Here is a 19,610-nt window from a genome sequence, read left to right as displayed (position 1 = left end):
TTCCTCTAAGTATTATTATCTCCAACTTCAGCTCTGTAGTAATCATTTCGACCCTCAAGAGATGTTATGTTCTGACAGCATATTATACAATACATACAAGCCCAGAATCCCACATGGTACTCACTGCATCCAGACAAAGTTGAACTCCTGCCTCTAGTAGCGAACTTACCTTAATGATCCAATATACTTGTTACAGGGGAAAAGACATACCCCAGATGGTACACTATTAACCGTATGTGTCATAGATACAGGAGTTTTGACCCAAAGAATTGTGTTAACAGTGCATTTAAAAAAAAATAAGCAAAGTTGATAACAGTATATTAAATACAGTAATAGGGAATAGGAGAATGAGATAAATAAAAGCAAATGTTACATATTAAATTATTTACCAGTAATAATTTATCAGTAACTTGAAAATAACAAAAAGATATTTATTAAACATATCACTCAATGTCAATTAAATAAAATTTTATCCTCAACAGATAAGTATAAGAACATTATATTTTTTAGATATCACCTCAAGAGGGGCCATTTTCAGTTTCTCTGCTGATTCCTTCAGTCTCTTAACTCTTGCACTCAGACCTAAAGATTATTACTTTAACGCAAATGCAAATACTTTTCAAATATGCTTCATTTTCAATAAGTTCTACTTATTTTCCATAAAAACACTGTGACAGTATAATTTTTAATCACTTCATTGCTGAGCACATAATAGGTATTCTGAAAATAATAATCAGTTGCTTGACAAATATATTAAACTCTTTGAAAACATATACTTGGCTGTCCGAAGTTTCTATATCATAACTTGACTGTGAGCCCCAATTCTAATTTATGAATTTCCCTTTTTATTTTTGCAAGTTGAATTTTTCACTCTTTCAGAATTCTTACAACTCCAACTTTTAGACAAGAAAATTTTCACGTTAATTCAAGAGAAACAATATACACAAGAACCAAATAATGGCTCATATAACATATCTGAAGCAGTTTCCTCCCATCCAAATCCCCTTGAAATAGAGAATAAAATATTAGTTTGGTTCAGATTCACTAACATTGCTAAGCAATACTTTAAATACTTAAATAAAGTATCAAGAGACATAGTATTAGAAATTGTGAATATCCAAAGTCTCCCCCTGTTAAGTATTTAAACCACTTCTGTGAACCTTTAGAGTGATGTCATTAGGAGTTATTACATTCTTACCTCTTGTGAACACAGAGAGACATAACACGCCCACACATTTTCTCAAAGTGCAGACCTCACACATTTCACTTCAACTTACTATACGCCCTGATACAATGTTATATTCATTTCTACATGGGCAAAACAATACAAGAATGTTCTTATAACATGTTGAATAGATGTTGATGTGAGTGGCCCTCTTCTCTGAAAGGAACTCAGGCCAAGTTCGAACATTTTGCAAAAGCCTAATCCGAAGACCTTAAGAGCAATTTGCCAAAATATTAACTGTAAGATTGATTTAAAAATGCAAGCATACCTTTATAGATTCACTTCTCAATTACACATAAAAGGAAAGCGAAGACAGGAAATTCATCACTAATGTTGCTCAACAAAAGTTCATCAAGCAGACGAGACAGAGCTCCAGAACAATTATGTGTGTATCTGTGGTATAACTGAATTTTTCTGTTGGTGATTTCCCGTGGCTTTCTACCAAGATTAGAGAGAAATCTACAAGCCAATGCTCGTCCGCGCACTCACCTCACGTGGGTGATGAGGAGGGAGGCGGTGGGGATGAAGAAGTCGTCCGCTCGGTCGAACTGCTTTCCCACGGGCTGGGTGTGGATGGTGTGATGCGGCGCGTCCCCGCTGGCCAGGGTTATCACCTAAACAAGGCACCACATTTAGATCTTGGCCGTGCAGGCCCTTAATGGGATCAGAGATGAAATAAATCTCTGGCAGTTGTTTGCACAGGCTCTTTGATTTCAACCTCAAAATTAGTACATTGTTAAGCAAATTGCAATTCTGCGTTTGCCTATTTTCAGTGTAAAAGTTTCTAAAAGAAAAAAAAATGGGAAACATCTTTTTCTTGAACAATTTCTGCCTAAAAGATAAAATAATATACATATAGGTAACTCCTGCATTATAAAAATGTTATTGCTATAATAAGAGATATGAAAGCAAGCGTACACATGACGTAAATGAGATGCTGGCTTTCTTTTCTTTCTTCCTTCTTCCCTCCCTCTCTTCCTCTCTCTCCCCCTTCCTTCCTTCTTTCCTTCCGTCCTTCCATCCATCCTTCACAACTTGATTGAGGAATAAATGATATATTAAAAAAAAACCTCCCCCTCCTATACAACAGAGTTGTAAACATAGGACAGAAAACTCTAAAATATATCATTTGAAATATTTTTGCTCTTAGAAATCTTAGAATAGATTTACATATTTTAAAAATTTCCCTTTTATAAATTGAAAACGATAAAGTTGAATAAGTTTTAATCAAAGAGGTCTCTTCTAACTATTCGTCATTAATTAGTTTTTAAAACTTTCATAGTTCATTAAAGAAAAGATCACTACATTTAAGCTATTTTATCCCTTATATCCCATTTTTGCATGAAATTCTATCAGTTCTTTCTTCTGATTTCTCATACCTTCACAGCTGTCCTATTGTCCCTGCTGCACAACCATTGTTCTGTGTTAGCTTTTTAAAGTATTTTCCTGCTTTTATTTTACCCCTTTTAAATCCTTTCTACATATGGGCACCAAATCAAACTTCTTAAACTTTTGACTGCCTAAGTTAAATAGACTATCTTCCCTCAAAACTGAGTGTCTTCCTTTGGTTTTTAGGACAGAAGGAGATAGCATTTTTAGTTTTAGATTTTTTTTTACCCTAAAAAGTTAATTTTTGTTTATTGCAATGAGCATAATTTCATTGAGTTACATTGGGAATTGCCAAGTTCAAGAAAATAGAGTAATTATTATAATAGTCAAGAAAGGCTCAGTCATGTTATAGCCACAAACCAAAACAAAGCAGAAACAAATCTTTACTTCTTTACTACTTACTTCTTTATTTAATAATAAAGACTTTTGTTTCATACCTCTTACTTTCCTAGAGGGCTTTGGTAGGATATCTATTGTTTTTAGCGTTTTTAATTCTGATTTCCATGCGGAAAGAGCAGCTAACTACCTTGAATGTTTCCATTTATGAAAGACCTCTTCTGCCAAAAGTAATCATATGGCCTCACCCAACCAAAAGAAGCCCCCCCCCACCATGTGCCCAGAGGAAGAGAGAACCAAAGTATGTGATAACGCTTTAAACGTACTCTACCTATTTTATTAATGAGTAACAGTGAGAAAGTCCTCACTGGATTTTAGCCATTCATAATTATGCCTGTAAGACTTTAATAAAACTCAACAGGGGTAATAACAATGGAACTCCCCAAATTTTCTTCCCTTTAGATTGTATAGAGGTACATAATTCTCAAGCTGCATGTACGTGTATTTGAAATTAATAATAATACTTAGACTGACAGCAGCAATAATACTACTTACTGAGAGCTTGCTATGGGCCAGGTAACACTTAAACAACACTGTAATGTGTGTATTGCATCCCAAACTTAATGACGCAAAAATATTTCACGCCACTGAAGGCAGATTAACTGGACCTCTCTTCTGCGCTTGGCACCATCCTAGGTTGTAAAAAATACAAAGCCACTTCCCCAGTTCCCCTCAGTCTGGACTTTGATGGGTTGAGGTCCTTCTCGTTGCTGGAATTGAGCAGGGAGTGGTGAATTGCCAGGTTCAGGACGAGCTCACTGAAGGACACAGATTGATCTGTGATGTACCTCAATCAATAAGCCCAATCTTGCAACAATTCTGAACTCATTTCTAACAGCATCCTGCTGCTGGCCTGTCTTTATGTGATGCCTGCTGCAAACCCAGAGCTACCACCTCCCACTGTCACCCCATCTGGCTGGGTCCTACTTCCTGGCCAATGGAAGAACGCAAGGACTTTATTCCAAGTTGTTTCCTGGGGATATTTTCTTTTCTAATTGTTGTGCGTTTACAAGACATTACATACAGGTTGCAGAACTGTGCAGATGACAGACTAATGAGTTTTAAATTTTTACAGAATTTCTTAAGCTTTCATAAGACATAAGTGCTCTTTAAAAAGAAAAACATACTATGATAAATATTCAGACTTCATCTGAGAACACTAGATGGAAAATCACTGTCTTAAATACCTAAAATTATGACAGTTTATGGGTATTAATTAATTAATTATAAATGTCACAGAAAATAAAACATATTGCTTTCATAATCAACGAAGATGTACAGATTTAATTATACTCAACAGGAAAACACAAAGGAGGGCTTTCAGATCCTTGATAAAATGTTTTGCACCTTCAAGGGTGAGAGGGTCCCATTATAAGATATAACACATTAGGGCTAAAAAGTTACTTCCTAGCCCTCAAGACCTGGCGTCAATCTCTCTTTCCAGTCTAATCTTTCACCATCATGGCACAGGGACACTCTAGCAAAAATGAGAGCTTGACCATGTTTTTGGTTTCAGTTCAATTTCTCCAGAGGAAAGTCTGTTCCCCTTTCAAACAAATCTCAAATCCCATTTCTCTCGAAGATATTTTCTGGTAATCCTGTTGGGAGACGATTATCCATAAGTATCTTGATGTTTCCGCAGAGTCAAGTCTTTCTGCGCAAAAAGCACGCCACCTTGGTTAAAGGATGATCGTGCAGCAAAAATGCCTTTGGAAGCTAGAAACAGAGTATTTCTCCTGAGAGATTTAGAGACTTAATTCCTCTGAGCCAATTACTGAGGTGCCAGGGTACTGACCTTCCCCTCCTCTCCCTGGAGAAGATTTGCATGCTTTCCAGACTAATAATCTCTTCTCTCTCACATGAGACGGTGGGTTGAGGTGCCAGCAGCCTAAAATAACTTAGAGACACATGATTCCAGGCTCCTCCTGCAGTAGGACTGGTCATGAAGGGTGCTGGTCATGAAGGGTGACACTAGCCTCTCACCACATCACCCCATAGGGGTTGGGGCCAGAGAATAAATACTAACAGGCTGCATGGGTAAGAAACGGTCTGTTCTCTGATCCAGAGACCCTGTGTTTCCTGTCAGTCTGTCTATCATCTATGATCTATCTATCTATCTATCTATCACCTATTTATCATCTATCCGTCTTATACATACATAAATACACACACACACTCTTCATGTAAATAAGTCTTGTTGTATGTCGTATTTTAAGAGTAATTCTCAGTCCTTACATTTTATTTTATATTTTCAGTTGTGAAACTAACCTTTCACTTCCACCCACCAAGTATTTTAAAAATTCACTAAATCTTATTAGCATAATTTTTATTAGACATTCAGAGAAAAAGAACCTGTTTTTAGATGGCTGGACAATGTGTGGGAAGTTTCTCATCAACTCTACAGATAGTCACTGTCAAAATGTGTATATATGTATATATACCTCTATCTGTCAATTTCTCATGTAAACAATTTCAAAACATAAGCAAATTTCACAAAAATGACAGTACATATTCCCAATTAGAAGTGAACCTGCACTCAGATAGTAAAGTACTATGTGTTTGGAGAACACTGGGGACCTGCTTTGAGACTCTGTCTAACTCTCCTGGTCTCTATCTCACAGGACCCACCCTCCAGGCCCCATTTAAAACAGATGGAAACAAGAAAATTCTCATGAAAATTCGAGGGAGGTAGGAAACGTAAATTATAATATTTTTTTCTTAATGGCTTCAGCTTTGTCATCGTAGGTTATTCTTTTTGCATATAAATCTAATGTTTGGAACGTCTGAACTAAAATATTTTCCAAGCAAAAAGGTACTTGAGAATCAACGTTTTTTTCCCTTACTGTGAAGATCTAGGTGGAAGAATATCATCGTTAAATGGTTATGTGTCCAATTAGATATTGAAAGGTTTAAAGATCATTATTTTCTCAAATACACTGAAATGTACTTACCTGTAGTGTTGGAGAAGTCTTTTCCATGGTACCCCAGCTTAGCACCCAGACTTGATCATGTGATTTGTCGTAGTGTAATTTAACAGGGATGGGGTCTGTGCTTACTGCCTGTAGTAGATAGAAGTTGAAAAAGTTTTCAGACCAAAATATTAGTTTAAAACGAGGCCAAAAATTATAGAAAAATCCAAGAGTTTAGATGTCAGATTAAAAATGTATGTTGCCAATTATCTAATTTTCTAAACCTTTATTGATTAATTTGGAAATATAATACTTTACTCAAATATATTTTTGCACAATTTTATATAGTCTTACATTCATTCATTACCTACGCAAATTCATTACCTATGCAAATAATGGAGAAGCTATTTAGAAACTCAAGGTATAAATGATTAATACGTGCATTTTAATCAACTGTTGAGTACAGGTAAGAACTATATTTATACTATTAGATTTTTCTATCCCACTGCTGGTTATGGGACTTGACCATTTATAATCCTAAAATGCCAACAATCTGATATATGGTTGTAACTCTAATAACAGATTACCTAATTTAGTTTCCTTAATGAGAAGTCTAAAGCCACAGAAAAAGAAGAAGCAATTTTCTGTATCGTACTTGATATGGTAAATGTATTTTTCTGCTAATATTTATAATATCTAGCATTTACTGAAAACAAAACTTCCAAAACACGCATTGCTGCCAGAAAGTTATTTCACTCACCTTAATTCCAAGCTATTTATGTCATAAACTAATACCTTTTAGAAGTAATTTCCTGCAATATTAATAGTTACACATTTTCTAATTTAATAACATAGAACAAATTGTTTTCAGTAAAACAACCTTTATCCAATATTGAAAACGTTTCTTTCCAAGCTCTACTGAATATCCTTAGAGAATTTCCCAAGTCCTAGTTTATAATGTAATTCTCTTCTCAGTGGATTAAAAGTTGTAGTTGAATATATAGAGATTCATATTTTAACTAACACTTTGGCAATTTAGTCTTACTAAAGTATTTCTTTTCTGAAATCTTGCCCTGTATTTTATCTATTTAAAATTCTCAATATTCTTGGATTAGAATTAATTACTGGATTTCTGAAAAGACCTATTTAAGCATTTCTGTATTAGTGTCCTCACCCTTTTCTCTCTGGCTAACAGAGCCACGATAACATTTTGGGTTCAGGTGGGCAGTGATGTTCTAAGGGAAGGTAGCCCACCTGAGGACCAGCAGAGATTTAAGCCAATGACTAATCTTATTCCCCTTTGACAACGGTGAAATTTCCCCGACTCCCTAGAGGTGAGGGGTAGTCACATGGCATATCCTAGTTTACACATTGTGAAGATTAAGGTGATGAATGATTTCTGAGAGTGAAGCATTTCCATCAAAAGAGACAATAGCAGGAGGAGACCTCCATGCACCACACTTTCTCCTTCTTCCTGCTTTGAATGCTGTCAGATGAGGATATTAAGCCTCAATTTCTAAAGCCATTTTGAGGTCATGAAACAATAAGCTTAAGAAGGAAAAGCCACCACTTTGAGAATTTAGCAGGAGAAACATGAAAGGAGACTGAATTCTCCATGATAGTCTTGAACTGCAGCACAAACCTAGAATAACTATCCCGAGACTTGATGCTATTTGGGATAACTATAAAGTTCTATTGCTTGAGGAATAGCTGGTCTGGTATTTGGTGAATCGTACTCAAGTGAATGCCAGACGTTTCATTTCGATTCTTCATGTACTGATCAATAATTTCAACGGGTATATAGCAAAAGAGCCATCATTAATCATTACACTAATAACAAGGCAGTAAGATTCCTTTGATTTTTCAAATTTTTCCCTTTATATGTTAAACCTGATCTATGTAGGATTATAATAGCCTATTTTGCATGCAGCTTAAAATGGAATAATCTTTAGGCATTTAAAAAGTTAAAGATAAAATAATTCAATAGGCAACAGAAGTAGCAATAACAAAAAGACCTCATTGTTAATCAATTGTTAGGATATGGTTATAAAAATAGCAAAGATCCTTAGATAACTTTATAAAGTAGGGAACAATTTGAATAAAAATTTTCAGTTTGCCAGCTCTCATAAATTTCTTTTCTTTCCACTTGGCCCTTCATAACTATTATCTTGTAAGGACATACCACGATCCATAGGTTCTGTTAATGTCCCCATAAGACGTGATAAGAAAACTGAGACACTTATCTTACCGGCAGTCATCCAGCCAGTGAACAGCAAGCCTGGGATCTGGGTCTGAGTTCTTTCCCAAAGTGGGAACCTCCCTACCTATGAAAGACCATTCCTCCTAGTGGACAGTTTCATTCCTGACAATGTTTGGATATGCTGCCCTATTATTTAGGCTTCATAGATAAGAAACATTCTTTGGGTTTTTTTTCTTTTGGAGGGTGAAGAGAAACCCATGGGACCCAAGTATATGCAGTATCATTTGTATAAGCAGTACAATCCCAGGGGAGAATCACTGAGAGGCAGTATACACCATGCTTATGAGCATGTATTCTGAAGCTGACTTCCAATCTTAGTGTCTTCACTTAAATTTAAATAATAATAATAACTTGGGAACTTACTAACGCTTTCTGTGGCTCAGTTTCCTCTATAATAAAATGGAGACAGTAATAACACCTACTTCAGAGGGTCGTTGTAAATACTGGGTGAGGTAGTAAATATAAAGTGCTCAGGTATGCCTGATGAATGCTAAACATGATGGAAATACCACTGCTCCTACTATTAGAAAAACTAACGGAACTAGAGTATTTTCATGACAGCATTATAGTGTTTTAGAGATGTAATGCCCTTATTTAGCAAATGAAGAAACTAGAAGAGGTTATTTACTTTAATAATCACAGTCTCTGTCCTGGAAGAGTGTATAGGTGAGAGGGTGAAAGAAGAATTTAAAATAACTTGATGCATGTCACAAAATAAAAATAAGGGCCAAATGCCTTGGAAGCTCAGAGGAAGAAGTACAGAGCAGGATGGGGGAGAAGAGGAAGTAAGGCTTTAATTGAGCCTTAAAGTATAAACATTTTCTTTTATAAATGGCAGGACAGAGACAATTTTTTATTTATCTTATTTTTTTTTAATTGGGGTATATTTGCTTTACAATGTTGTGTTAGTTTATGCTGCACAAAAGAGTGAATCAGCTATATGTATACCTATATCCCCTCCCTCTGCATCTCCCTTCCACCCCTCCCATCCCACCCCGCTAGGTCATCACAGAGCACTGAGCTGAGCTCCCTGTGCTACACTGCAGGTTCCCATTGGCTATCAATTTGACACATGGTAGTGTATTTTTTAAAGTTAAGTTATGAGAATATATTTCAGGAGGTGTCAGAAGGCAGTTCACAATTAAATTCCTTCAAATAAGTGAAGATATACGTTTTTAAAGGAAGAAAATATCAATTTTCAAAACAACTTCTCAATTTGAAAGGAAAAATCTATTTACAAGTTCTCAAGTGTGCAGATACAAAACGTTTTACGGAGGAAATGTTGACATGGTTTTCAGCAAGGAAATCATACAACAATGACAAAAATATGTGCAAACAACCATATTCAGGATCATCTTTCCATAACCCAGTTTTCAGTCAAAAAACAGAAATTTTCCTACATAAATGGCCAATGTTTGAAAGGGATAAATTACAGGTGTTGACTTTTATAAAATATCTGCTGGTCTACTTTGGAAATTACTCTAAACGTTCAATTTAGACCATTAGCTTCTGAAAAAGAGAAAGGCACTATATTTGACACACACAAGAAATTCGTGCCACAAGTAAGCCTGTAAGCCTGTGTTATAAAACAGATCTTATTTTTGAAAAAGACAGTATAGAGTCTATTATCCTTAATGGTCCTCTTTCTCCTCTATGCCCCAGCTGGACCTGCCTTCCAAACGCTGAGCCCTTTGCAGCTCCTGCCCTGCTTAGACCACATAGGGGCCTCTATCACCTCCAACCTCATCTCCTGGTTTCCACCCTTCAACTTTCTACTCGTCCACTTTCTCGACAGATTCGTCAGTGATTTGTTTTCTTTTCTTTTCTGGTGAGCATTAGGCAGATCATGGCACCAATTTGCTCAAAACACAATGTCTTCTCAGTTCCCTCAGAGTAAAAGCCAAAAGCCCTTATGATGACCTGTCGCACCTGGTCTTCTTTCTCAGATCCTTCACCTTCCAGGCTCCCCCCGATGGCTCCAATCCAGATGCTCTGGCTTCCTTGCTGTTCATCCAACATGCCGATCACACTTCTACTTTTTGGAGGCTTTTCCCCAGAACCAACCGCCTTCCCCGGATAACCCAGTGTCTACTTCTTGGACACCTTTGCTGAGAACTCACCTTGTGGGTGAGGCCAGCATGACCACTCTATTTAATAGTGCACCCAGCCTGCCCTTCATCTTTCACTTTCCCAATCCCACCTGGTCTGCTCTGCCATTTTACCTTTTCCAGTGGCACTGACCACTTTCCGTATCGTAGAATTTACGTATCATTTTTAGTATTCTTATTTTTTGTTGTTTGTCTCTATCCAGTGGGCTCTAGGCTCCAAGAAGGCAGCCCTTTTGTGTTTGTTTAGCTCAACGGTATCACTCATGCACTTAGAACAGTACCTTGTAAATTGTAGTATTCGATATATAATTAATGAGCACCTACATCTACTTCATTGGGAAAAGCAAATTGCAAAACTGAACAACATGACAAAAGGCACTATAATTAAGATCATGATTATTACTTTATATAACAAAGACAACTACACTCTGCACTAGGCTTGTTATGAACAAAATTTTTCTCTAAATATTTTACAAATACAAATTATTATTTTAATCTTCTTGACAGTTGTTTTGTTGACATGTGCACTATTGATATTTATATAGTTAAAAGTAAACAAAAGACTAAGGGTACCAATGTCCATCCCTACAGACTATAAAATTCACACTCTCCTCTCAAGATAACTTCATACCCACCATCCAATATACAGATAAATTCAGGTCTCCAACTTTGGTCCATATGTTAAATATTTATAAAATGTAATATGATTTTTTAAGATAAAAATAAAAATAAACAATGTCTTGGGATTCCCTTCTCACCACTAGTCATCTTTCATTGCCCTTGTGTTGCATACATTTCGTCTGGAGACCATTAGTGTAAATATTTTTTGTTTCTGCAGCCATCGAGCATTTATCAAGAAAAACGATGTAAATCAATATGTAATGTTCAAGAATATGTGATTGGGAAAAAGCATTGCACATATGCTTATCTTTCACCTCAAAATTACCTTATGTGCATAGAATGCTCAATTAGTACTTAGTATAATTTGCATTTGACTACCAATATTATTTTGCTAGAAAAATTGTTTTCCAACTTTGCCTTGAGAAGCTTACAGAAATGAGCCTTATTCACAGCAGGTGCTTTGAACTGCCCCATAATAGAACAAAGGGGCTCACTTTTGATCTATTGAATGATTCTGTGAGAATTTGTTTAAATAAAATTTTCTGGTACTATAGTTTGGAAATTTCTCTCCATCCCATAAACACTGTAATTTTCTGCACACAGTAGCCTTTGCTTGGCCTGGTGATATTCAGATAATTAAGCCACAATCCTTCTTCCAAAGATTTATTTATTTTTGGACATATTCAGAAGTATCTTTCAAATAACTTAACATTTTGTTATTGTAATTAATAGTAGTCTAAATATTCAGATCCTAGAATCATATTTCTTATTTTCCCATGTAAGTACCATTTTCAGTGTTATATTATCATGATGAATTATCTTCTTATCCTATTCCTTTGTAAAAATGTGTAAAATATACTACATAATGTAATAACAAAAAGTTTTTATCTGTTGTAGCTTTATAAAGATATTGATATTTTTTCTTTAATATTTTAAAATATTGTTTCAAACATTGAATAAGGATACAATTTACTTATAGTATGAGTTCTTTTTTTTCTTTGTAGATCTATAAATTTTAACTCCCTCATAATCCCAACATACCTAGTGTGATACAAATTTATCAGTATTAGAGACCTTCAAGATGGCTGAGGAGTAAGACGTGGAAATCACCTTCCTCCCCACAAATACATCAGAAATACATCTATATGTGGAACAAATCCTGCAGAACACCTACTGAACGCTGGCAGAAGACCTCAGACCTCCCAAAAGGCAACAAACTCCCCACATAACTGGGTAGGGCAAAAGAAAAAAACAGAGACAAAAAATAGGGATGGGATCTGCACCTCTAGGAGGGAGCCGTGAAGGAGGAAAGGTTTCTACACACTAGGAGCCCCTTCGCGGGCGGAGACTGCGGGTGGCGGAGGGGGGAGCTTCGGAGCCGCGGGCGAGAGCACAGCTACAGGGGTGCGGAGGGCAAAGCGGAGAGATTCCCGCACAGAGGATCGGTGCCGACCGGCGCTCACCCTTAGTTTAGAATTTAGAGCTTATTATCATTGGTAGATTCGTGTATTGATTTGGTTGCTCTCTTCCTTCTTTATATATATATATTTTTTTTTTTTTCCTTTTTCTCTTTTTGTGAGTGTGTATGTCTATGCTTCTTTGTATGATTTTGTCACTATAGCTTTGCTTTTACCGTCTGTCCTAGGATACGGTCTGTCCTTTTTTTTTCTTAGTATAGTTTTTAGCGTGTGTTATCATTGGTGGATTTGTTGTTTGGTTTGGTTGCTTTCTTCTTTCTCCTTTTTTTCTTTTTTTAATTATTTTTAATTTTTAAATTTTTAATATATTTTTTATTTTAATAACTTTATTCTCTTTTTTTCTTCCTTTCTTTCTTTTTGTCTCCATTTTTTTCTGAGCTGTGTCACTGATAGGGTCTTGGTGCTCTGGCCAGGTGTCAGGCCTGAGCTTCTGAGGTGGGAGAGCCAAGTTCAGGATATTGGTCCACCAGACACCTCCCAGCCCCATGTAGTATCAAACAGCAAAAGCTCCCCAGAGATCTCCATCTCAATGCTAAGACCCAGCTCCACTCGATGACCAGCAAGCTACAGTGCTGGACACCCTATGCGAAACAACTAGCAAGACAGGAACACAACTCCACCCATTAGCAGAGAGGCTGCCTAAAATCATAATAATGTCACAGACACCCCAAAACACACCACCAGACACGGTCCTGCCCACCAGAAAGAAAAGATCCAGCCTCATCCACCAGAGAACAGGCACCAGTCCCCTCCACCAGGAAGCCTACACAACACACTGAACCAACATTAGCCACTGGGGGTAGACACCAAAAACAATGGGAATTATGAACCTGCAGCCTGCGAAAAGGAAACCCCAAACACAGTAAGTTAAGCTAAATGAGAAGACAGAGAAACACACAGCAGATGAAGGAGCAACATAAACACCCACCAGACCTAACAAATGAAGAGGAAAAAAGGAGTATACCTGAATAAGAATTCAGAGTAATGATAGTGAAGGTGATCCAAAATCTTGGAAATAGAATGGAGAAAATAAAAGAAATGTTTAACACGGACCTAGAAGAACTAAAGAGCAAACAAACAGTGATGAACAACACAATAAATGAAATTTAAAATACTATAGAAGGAATCAATAGAAGAATAACTGAGGCAGAAGAATGTATAAGTGACCTGGAAGATAAAATAGTGGAAATAACTACCACAGAGCAGAAAAAAGAACGAAAAGAATTGAGGACAGTCTCAGAGACCTCTGGGACAAAATTAAATGCACTAAAATTCAAATTACAGGGGTCCCAGAGGAAGAAAAAGAGAAAAAAAAAAGGGACTGAGAAAATATTTGAAGAGATTATAGTTGAAAACTTCCCTAAGAAAGGAAATAGTCAATCAAGTCCAGGAAGTGCAGAGAGCCCCATACAGGATAGATCCATGGACAAACACGACAAGACACATACTGATCAAACAATCAAAAGTTAAATACAAAGAAAAAATATTAAAAGCAGCAAGGGAAAAACAACAAATAACATACAAGGCAATCCCCATAAGGTTAACAGCTGATCTTTCAGCAGAAACTCTGCAAGCCAGAAGGGAGTGGCAGGACATACTGAAAGTAATGAAAGGGAAAAAACCTACAACCAAGATTACTCGATCCAGCCAGGATCTCATTCAGATTTTATGGAGAAATTAAAATCTTCACAAACAAGCAAAAGCTAAGAGAATACAGCACCACCAAACCAGCTTTACAAGAAATACTACAGGAACTTCTCTAGGCAGGAAATACAAGAGAAGGAAAAGACCTACAATAACAAACCCAAAACAATTAAGAAAATGGTAATAGGAACATACATATTGATGACTACCTTAAATGTAAATGGATTAAATGCTCCAACCAAAAGACATAGACTGGCTGAATGGATACAGAAACAAGACCCATATATATGCTGTCTGCAAGAGACCCACTTTAGACCTAGGGACACATACAGACTGAAAGTAAGGGGATGGAAAAAGATATTCCATGCAAATGGAAATCAAAAGAAAGGTTGGGTAGCAATCTTCATAACAGATAAAATACACTTTAAAATAAAGACTATTAAAAGAGACAAAGAAGGACACTACATAATAATCAAGGGATCAAATCAAGAAGAAGATATAACAATTGTAAATAGCTAGCACCCAGCATAGGAGCACCTCAATACATAAGGCAAATGCTAACAGCCACAAAAAGGGAAATCAAGAGTAACAGTCATAGGAGGGGACTTGAACACCCAGCTTTCACCAATGGACAAATCATGCAAAATGAAAATAAATAAGGAAACAGAAGCTTTAAATGATACATTAAACAAGATGGACTTAATTGATATTTATAGGACATTCCATCCAAAAACAACAGAATACACTTTCCTCTGAAGTGCTCATGGAACATTCTCCAGGATAGATCATATCTTGGGTCACAAATCAAGCCTTGGTAAATTTAAGAAAATTGAATCGTATCAAGTATCTTTTCCTACCACAATGCTATGAGACTAGATATCAATTATAGGACAAACTCTATAAAAATACAAACACATGGAGGCTAAACAATACACTACTAAATAACCAAGAGATCACTGAAGAAAACAAAGAGCAAGTGAAAAAATACCTAGAAACAAATGACAATGAAAAAACAACAACCCAAAACCTATGTGATGCAGCAAAAACAGTTCTAAGAGGGAAGTTTATAGCAATACAATCCTACCTCAAGAAACAAGAGACACCTCCAATAAACAACCTAACCTTACACTTAAAGCAATTAGAGAAAGAAGAACAAAAAACCCATAAAGTTAGCAGAAGGAAAGAAATCATAAAGATCAGATCAGAAATAAATGAAAAAGAAATTAAGGAAATGATAGCAAAGATCAATAAAACTAAAAGCTGGTCTTTGAGAAGATAAACAAAAATGATAAACCACTATCTAGACTCATCAAGAAAAACAGGGAGAAGGCTCAAATCAACAGAATTAGAAATGAAAACTGAGAAGTAACAACTGACACTGCAGAAATACAAAAAACCATGAGAGATTACTACAAGCAACTCTATGCCAATAAAATGGACAACCTGGAAGAAATGGACAAATTCTTAGAAAAGCACAACCTTCTGAGATGGAACCATGAAGAAATAGAAAATATAAACAGACCAATCACAAGCACTGAAATTGAAACTGTGACTAAAAATCTTTCAAGAAGGGCTTCACTGGTGGCGCAGTGGTTGAGAGTCCGCCGGCTGATGCAGGGGACACGGGTTCGTGCCCTGGTCCAGAAAGATCCCACATGCCGCGGAGCAGCTGAGCCCGTGAGCCATGGTTGCTGAGCCTGTGCGTCCCGAGCCTGTGCTCCGCAACGGGAGAGGCCACAACATTGAGAGGCCCACGTACCGCAAAAAGAAAAAGAAAAAAAAAATCTTTCGGGCTTCCCTGGTGGCGCAGTGGTTGGGAGTCCGCTTGCCGATGCAGGGGACACGGGTTCGTGCCCCGGTCCGGGAAGATCCCACATGCCGCGGAGCGGCTGGGCCCGTGAGCCATGGCTGCTGGGCCTGAGCGTCCAGAGCCTGTGCTCCACAACGGGAGAGGCCACAACGGTGAGAGGCCCGTGTATCACACACACACACACACACAAAAAAAAATCTTTCAACAAACAAAAGCCCAGGACCAGAGGGCATCACTGGTGAATTCTATCAAACATTTAGAAAAGAGGTAACACGTATCCTTCTCAAACTCTTCCAAAATATATCAGAGGGGGGTACACTCCCAAACTCATTCTATGAGGCCACCATCACCCTGATACCAAAACCAGACAAAGATGTCACAGGAAAAGAAAACTACAGGCCAATATCACTGATGAACATAGATGCAAAAATCCTCAACAAAATACTAGCAAACAGAATACAATAGCACAGTAAAAGCATCATACACCATGATCAAGTGGGGTTTATCCCAGGAATACAAGGATTATTCAATATACACAAATCAATCAATGGGATAAACCATATTAACAAATTGAAGGAGAAAAACCATATGATCATCTCAACAGATGCAGAAAAAGCTTTTGACAAAATTCAACACCTATTTATGATAAAAACCCTCCAGAAAGTAGGCATAGAGGGAACTTACCTCAACATAATAAAGTACATATATGACAAACCCACAGCCAACATTTTTCTCAGTCGTGAAAAACTGAAAGCATTTACACTAAGATCAGGAAGAAGACAAGGTTGCCCACTCTCACCACTATTATTCAACGTAGTTTTGGAAGTTTTAGCCACATCAATCAGAGAAGAAAAAGAAATAGAAGGAATCCAAATTGGAAAAGAAGTAAAACTGTCAATGTTTGCAGATGACATGATACTATACACAGAGAATCCTAAAGATGCTACCAGAAAACTACTAGAGCTAATCAATGAATTTGGTAAAGCAGCAGGATACAACATTAATGCACAGAAATCTCTTGCATTCCTGTACACTAATGATGAAAAATCTGAAAGAGAAATTAAGGAAACACTCCCATTTACCACTGCAACAAAAAGAATAAAATAGCTAGGAATAAACCTACCTAAGGAGACAAAAGACCTGTATGCTGAAAACTATAAGACACTGATGAAAGAAATTAAAGATAACACAAACAGATGGAGAGATATACCATGTTCTTGGATTGGAAGAATCAACACTGTTAAAATGACTCTACTACCCAAAGCAATCTATAGATTCAATGCAATCCCTATCAAACTACCAATGGCATTTTTCACAGAACTAGAACAAAAAATTTTGCAATTTGTTTGGAAACATAAAAGACCCCGAATAGCCAAAGCAAACTTGAGAAAGAAAAATGGAGCTGGAGGAATCAGGCTACCTGACTTTAGACTATACTACAAAGCTACAGTAATCAAGACAGTATGATCCTGGCACAAAAACAGAAATATAGATCAGTGGAACAGGATAGAAAGCCCAGAGATAAACCCACACACATATGGTCACCTTATTTTTGATAAAGGAGGCAAGAATATACAATGGAGAAAAGACAGCCAATTCAATAAGTGGTGCTGGGAAAACTGGAGAGCTACATGTAAAAGAATGAAATTAGAACACTCCCTAACACCATACACAAAAATAAACTCAAAATGGATTAAAGACCTAAATGTAAGGCCAGACACTATCAAATTCTTAGAGGAAAACATAGGCAGAACACTCTATGACATAAATTGCAGCAAGATCCTTTTTGACCCACCTCCTAGAGAAATGGAAATAAAAATAAAAATAAACAAATGGGACCTAATGAAACGTAAATGCTTTTGCACAGCAAAGGAAACCATATCAAGGCGAAAAGACAACCCTCAGAATGGGAGAAAATATTTGCAAATGAAGCAACTGACAAAGGCTTAATCTCCAAAATTTACAAGCAGCTCATTCAACTCAATGTAAAAAAACAAACAACCCAATCTAAAAACAGGCAGAAGTTCTAAACAGACATTTCTCCAAAGAAGATATACAGATTGCATCAAACACATGAAAGGATGCTCAACATCACTAAGCATTAGAGAAATGCAAATGCAAATTACACTGTGGTGTCACCTCATACCAATCAGCATGTTCATCATCAAAAAATCTACAAACAATAAATGCTGGAGAGGATGTGGAGAAACGGGAACTCTCCTGCACTGCTGGTGGAATGTGAATTGGTACAGCCACTATGGAGAACAGTATGGAGGTTCCTGTAAAAACTAAAAATAGTACTATCATATTACCCAGCAATCCCACTACTGGGCATATACCCTGAGAAAACCATAATTCAAAAGAGTCATGTACCAAAATGTTCATTGCAGCTCTATTTACAATAGCCAGGACATGGAAGCAACATAAGTGTCCATCAGCAGATGAATGGATAAAGAAGATGTGGCACATATATATACAATGGAATATTACTCAGCCAGAAAAAGAAACAAAATTGAGTTATTTTAGTGAGGCGGATGTACCTAGAGTCTGTCATACAGAGTGAAGTAAGTCACAAAGAGAAAAACACATACTGTATGCTAACACATATATATGGAATCTAAAAAAAAAAAATCGTTCTGAAGAACCTAGGGGCAGGACAGGAATAAACACACATACTTAAGAGAATGGACTTGGGGACATGGTGAGGGATAAGGGTAAGCTGGGACGAAGTGAGAGAGTGGCATGGATATATATACACTACCAAATGTAAAATAGATAGCTAGTGGGAAGCAGCCACATAGCACAGGGGGATCACCTCGGTGCTTTGTGACCACCTAGTGGGGTGGGATAGGGAGGATGGGAGGGAGACACAAGAGGGAGGAGATATTCGGATATACGTATATGTATAGCTGACTCACTTTGTTTTAAAGCAGAAACTAACAAACCATTTTAAAGCAATTATACTTCAATAAAGACGTTGAAAAAATTTTTATCAGTATTCCTTGAGGGGGGTGCACCAACTACAAATAATTTAAAACTGATGCTACACTGGTTATGGACCAGTTGTGTCAACTTATATAAAGATGGGTTATTTTGTCAGAGCGAAGTAGTGAGAATAGCAACAAAGATACCCTGAACCTGGAGTTTAGCCTTGACATGAAGGAGCAGTGAAACACAGCTTGTGTATCAGTCTGACAAGGAGAATACCAGCTGGCTAATTAAGTGAACCTAATTTAAAGTAATGATGTAGATTCTCAGGATAATGCGCTAACAGCTAGAGAAGACTGCTGATGACACTTAAGAATACCCGATGTGTTACAATAAGCCACTTCTGCATCCAAGCAGAACCTGATTTTGCTCCACAGAAGGCAAAATGAGGTCAGTTGTTTACTAATCTTTTATGCAGGAAAATATCACCTGCATGCCATTCTTACAAAAAGTATTAATGGCAAGAAAAGTAATAAGCATTTGATGTTTAGAGCAACACCAAGGTGACAGATTCCATTAAAAATGTGTGACCTTTTATTTTTAAGCTGCACACAGAAATGATATTAATGTATCCACTGAAAACAAATATACCCCTATGGTAAGAATTTATCATGAGGTTTGTAAAACATGTTGTCAAGAAAACATTTGCCATTTAAGAGTAAAATGCAACAATGTTCAAGTTTTTAAAATGTTTCGTGCTAAAATTACACACTTAATACCAATTCTCACATTCAAATATATACAAAAGAAATAAAAGAAAGTCAGAAATATGATTTCTTAGA

The 19,610-nt window shown here is 36.8% G+C and overlaps 1 protein-coding gene across 3 annotated transcripts in view; it reads right to left on the bottom strand.

The window, feature by feature from the left end:
* The window catches only part of FSTL5 (follistatin like 5), a gene marked incomplete at both ends in the record, with an annotated part of 643,376 nt that overhangs the window by 37,225 nt on the left and 586,541 nt on the right, over positions 1–19,610 (bottom strand). For all 3 annotated transcript variants that reach the window (XM_082838713.1, XM_082838714.1, XM_082838712.1), the window contains 2 exons: positions 1,715–1,839; positions 5,962–6,069. In XM_082838713.1, coding sequence (XP_082694839.1) covers positions 1,715–1,839; positions 5,962–6,069 — 233 coding nt within the window. The remainder of the gene's footprint in view (positions 1–1,714; positions 1,840–5,961; positions 6,070–19,610) is intronic.

This window comes from Leucopleurus acutus, assembly GCF_964270905.1.
Source record: "Leucopleurus acutus genome assembly, chromosome: 4".
In the NCBI taxonomy this organism is placed as follows: domain Eukaryota; kingdom Metazoa; phylum Chordata; class Mammalia; order Artiodactyla; family Delphinidae; genus Leucopleurus; species Leucopleurus acutus.
The sequence above is the reverse complement of the archived record's forward strand: the minus strand, read 5'-3'. Positions and strand labels throughout refer to the sequence as shown.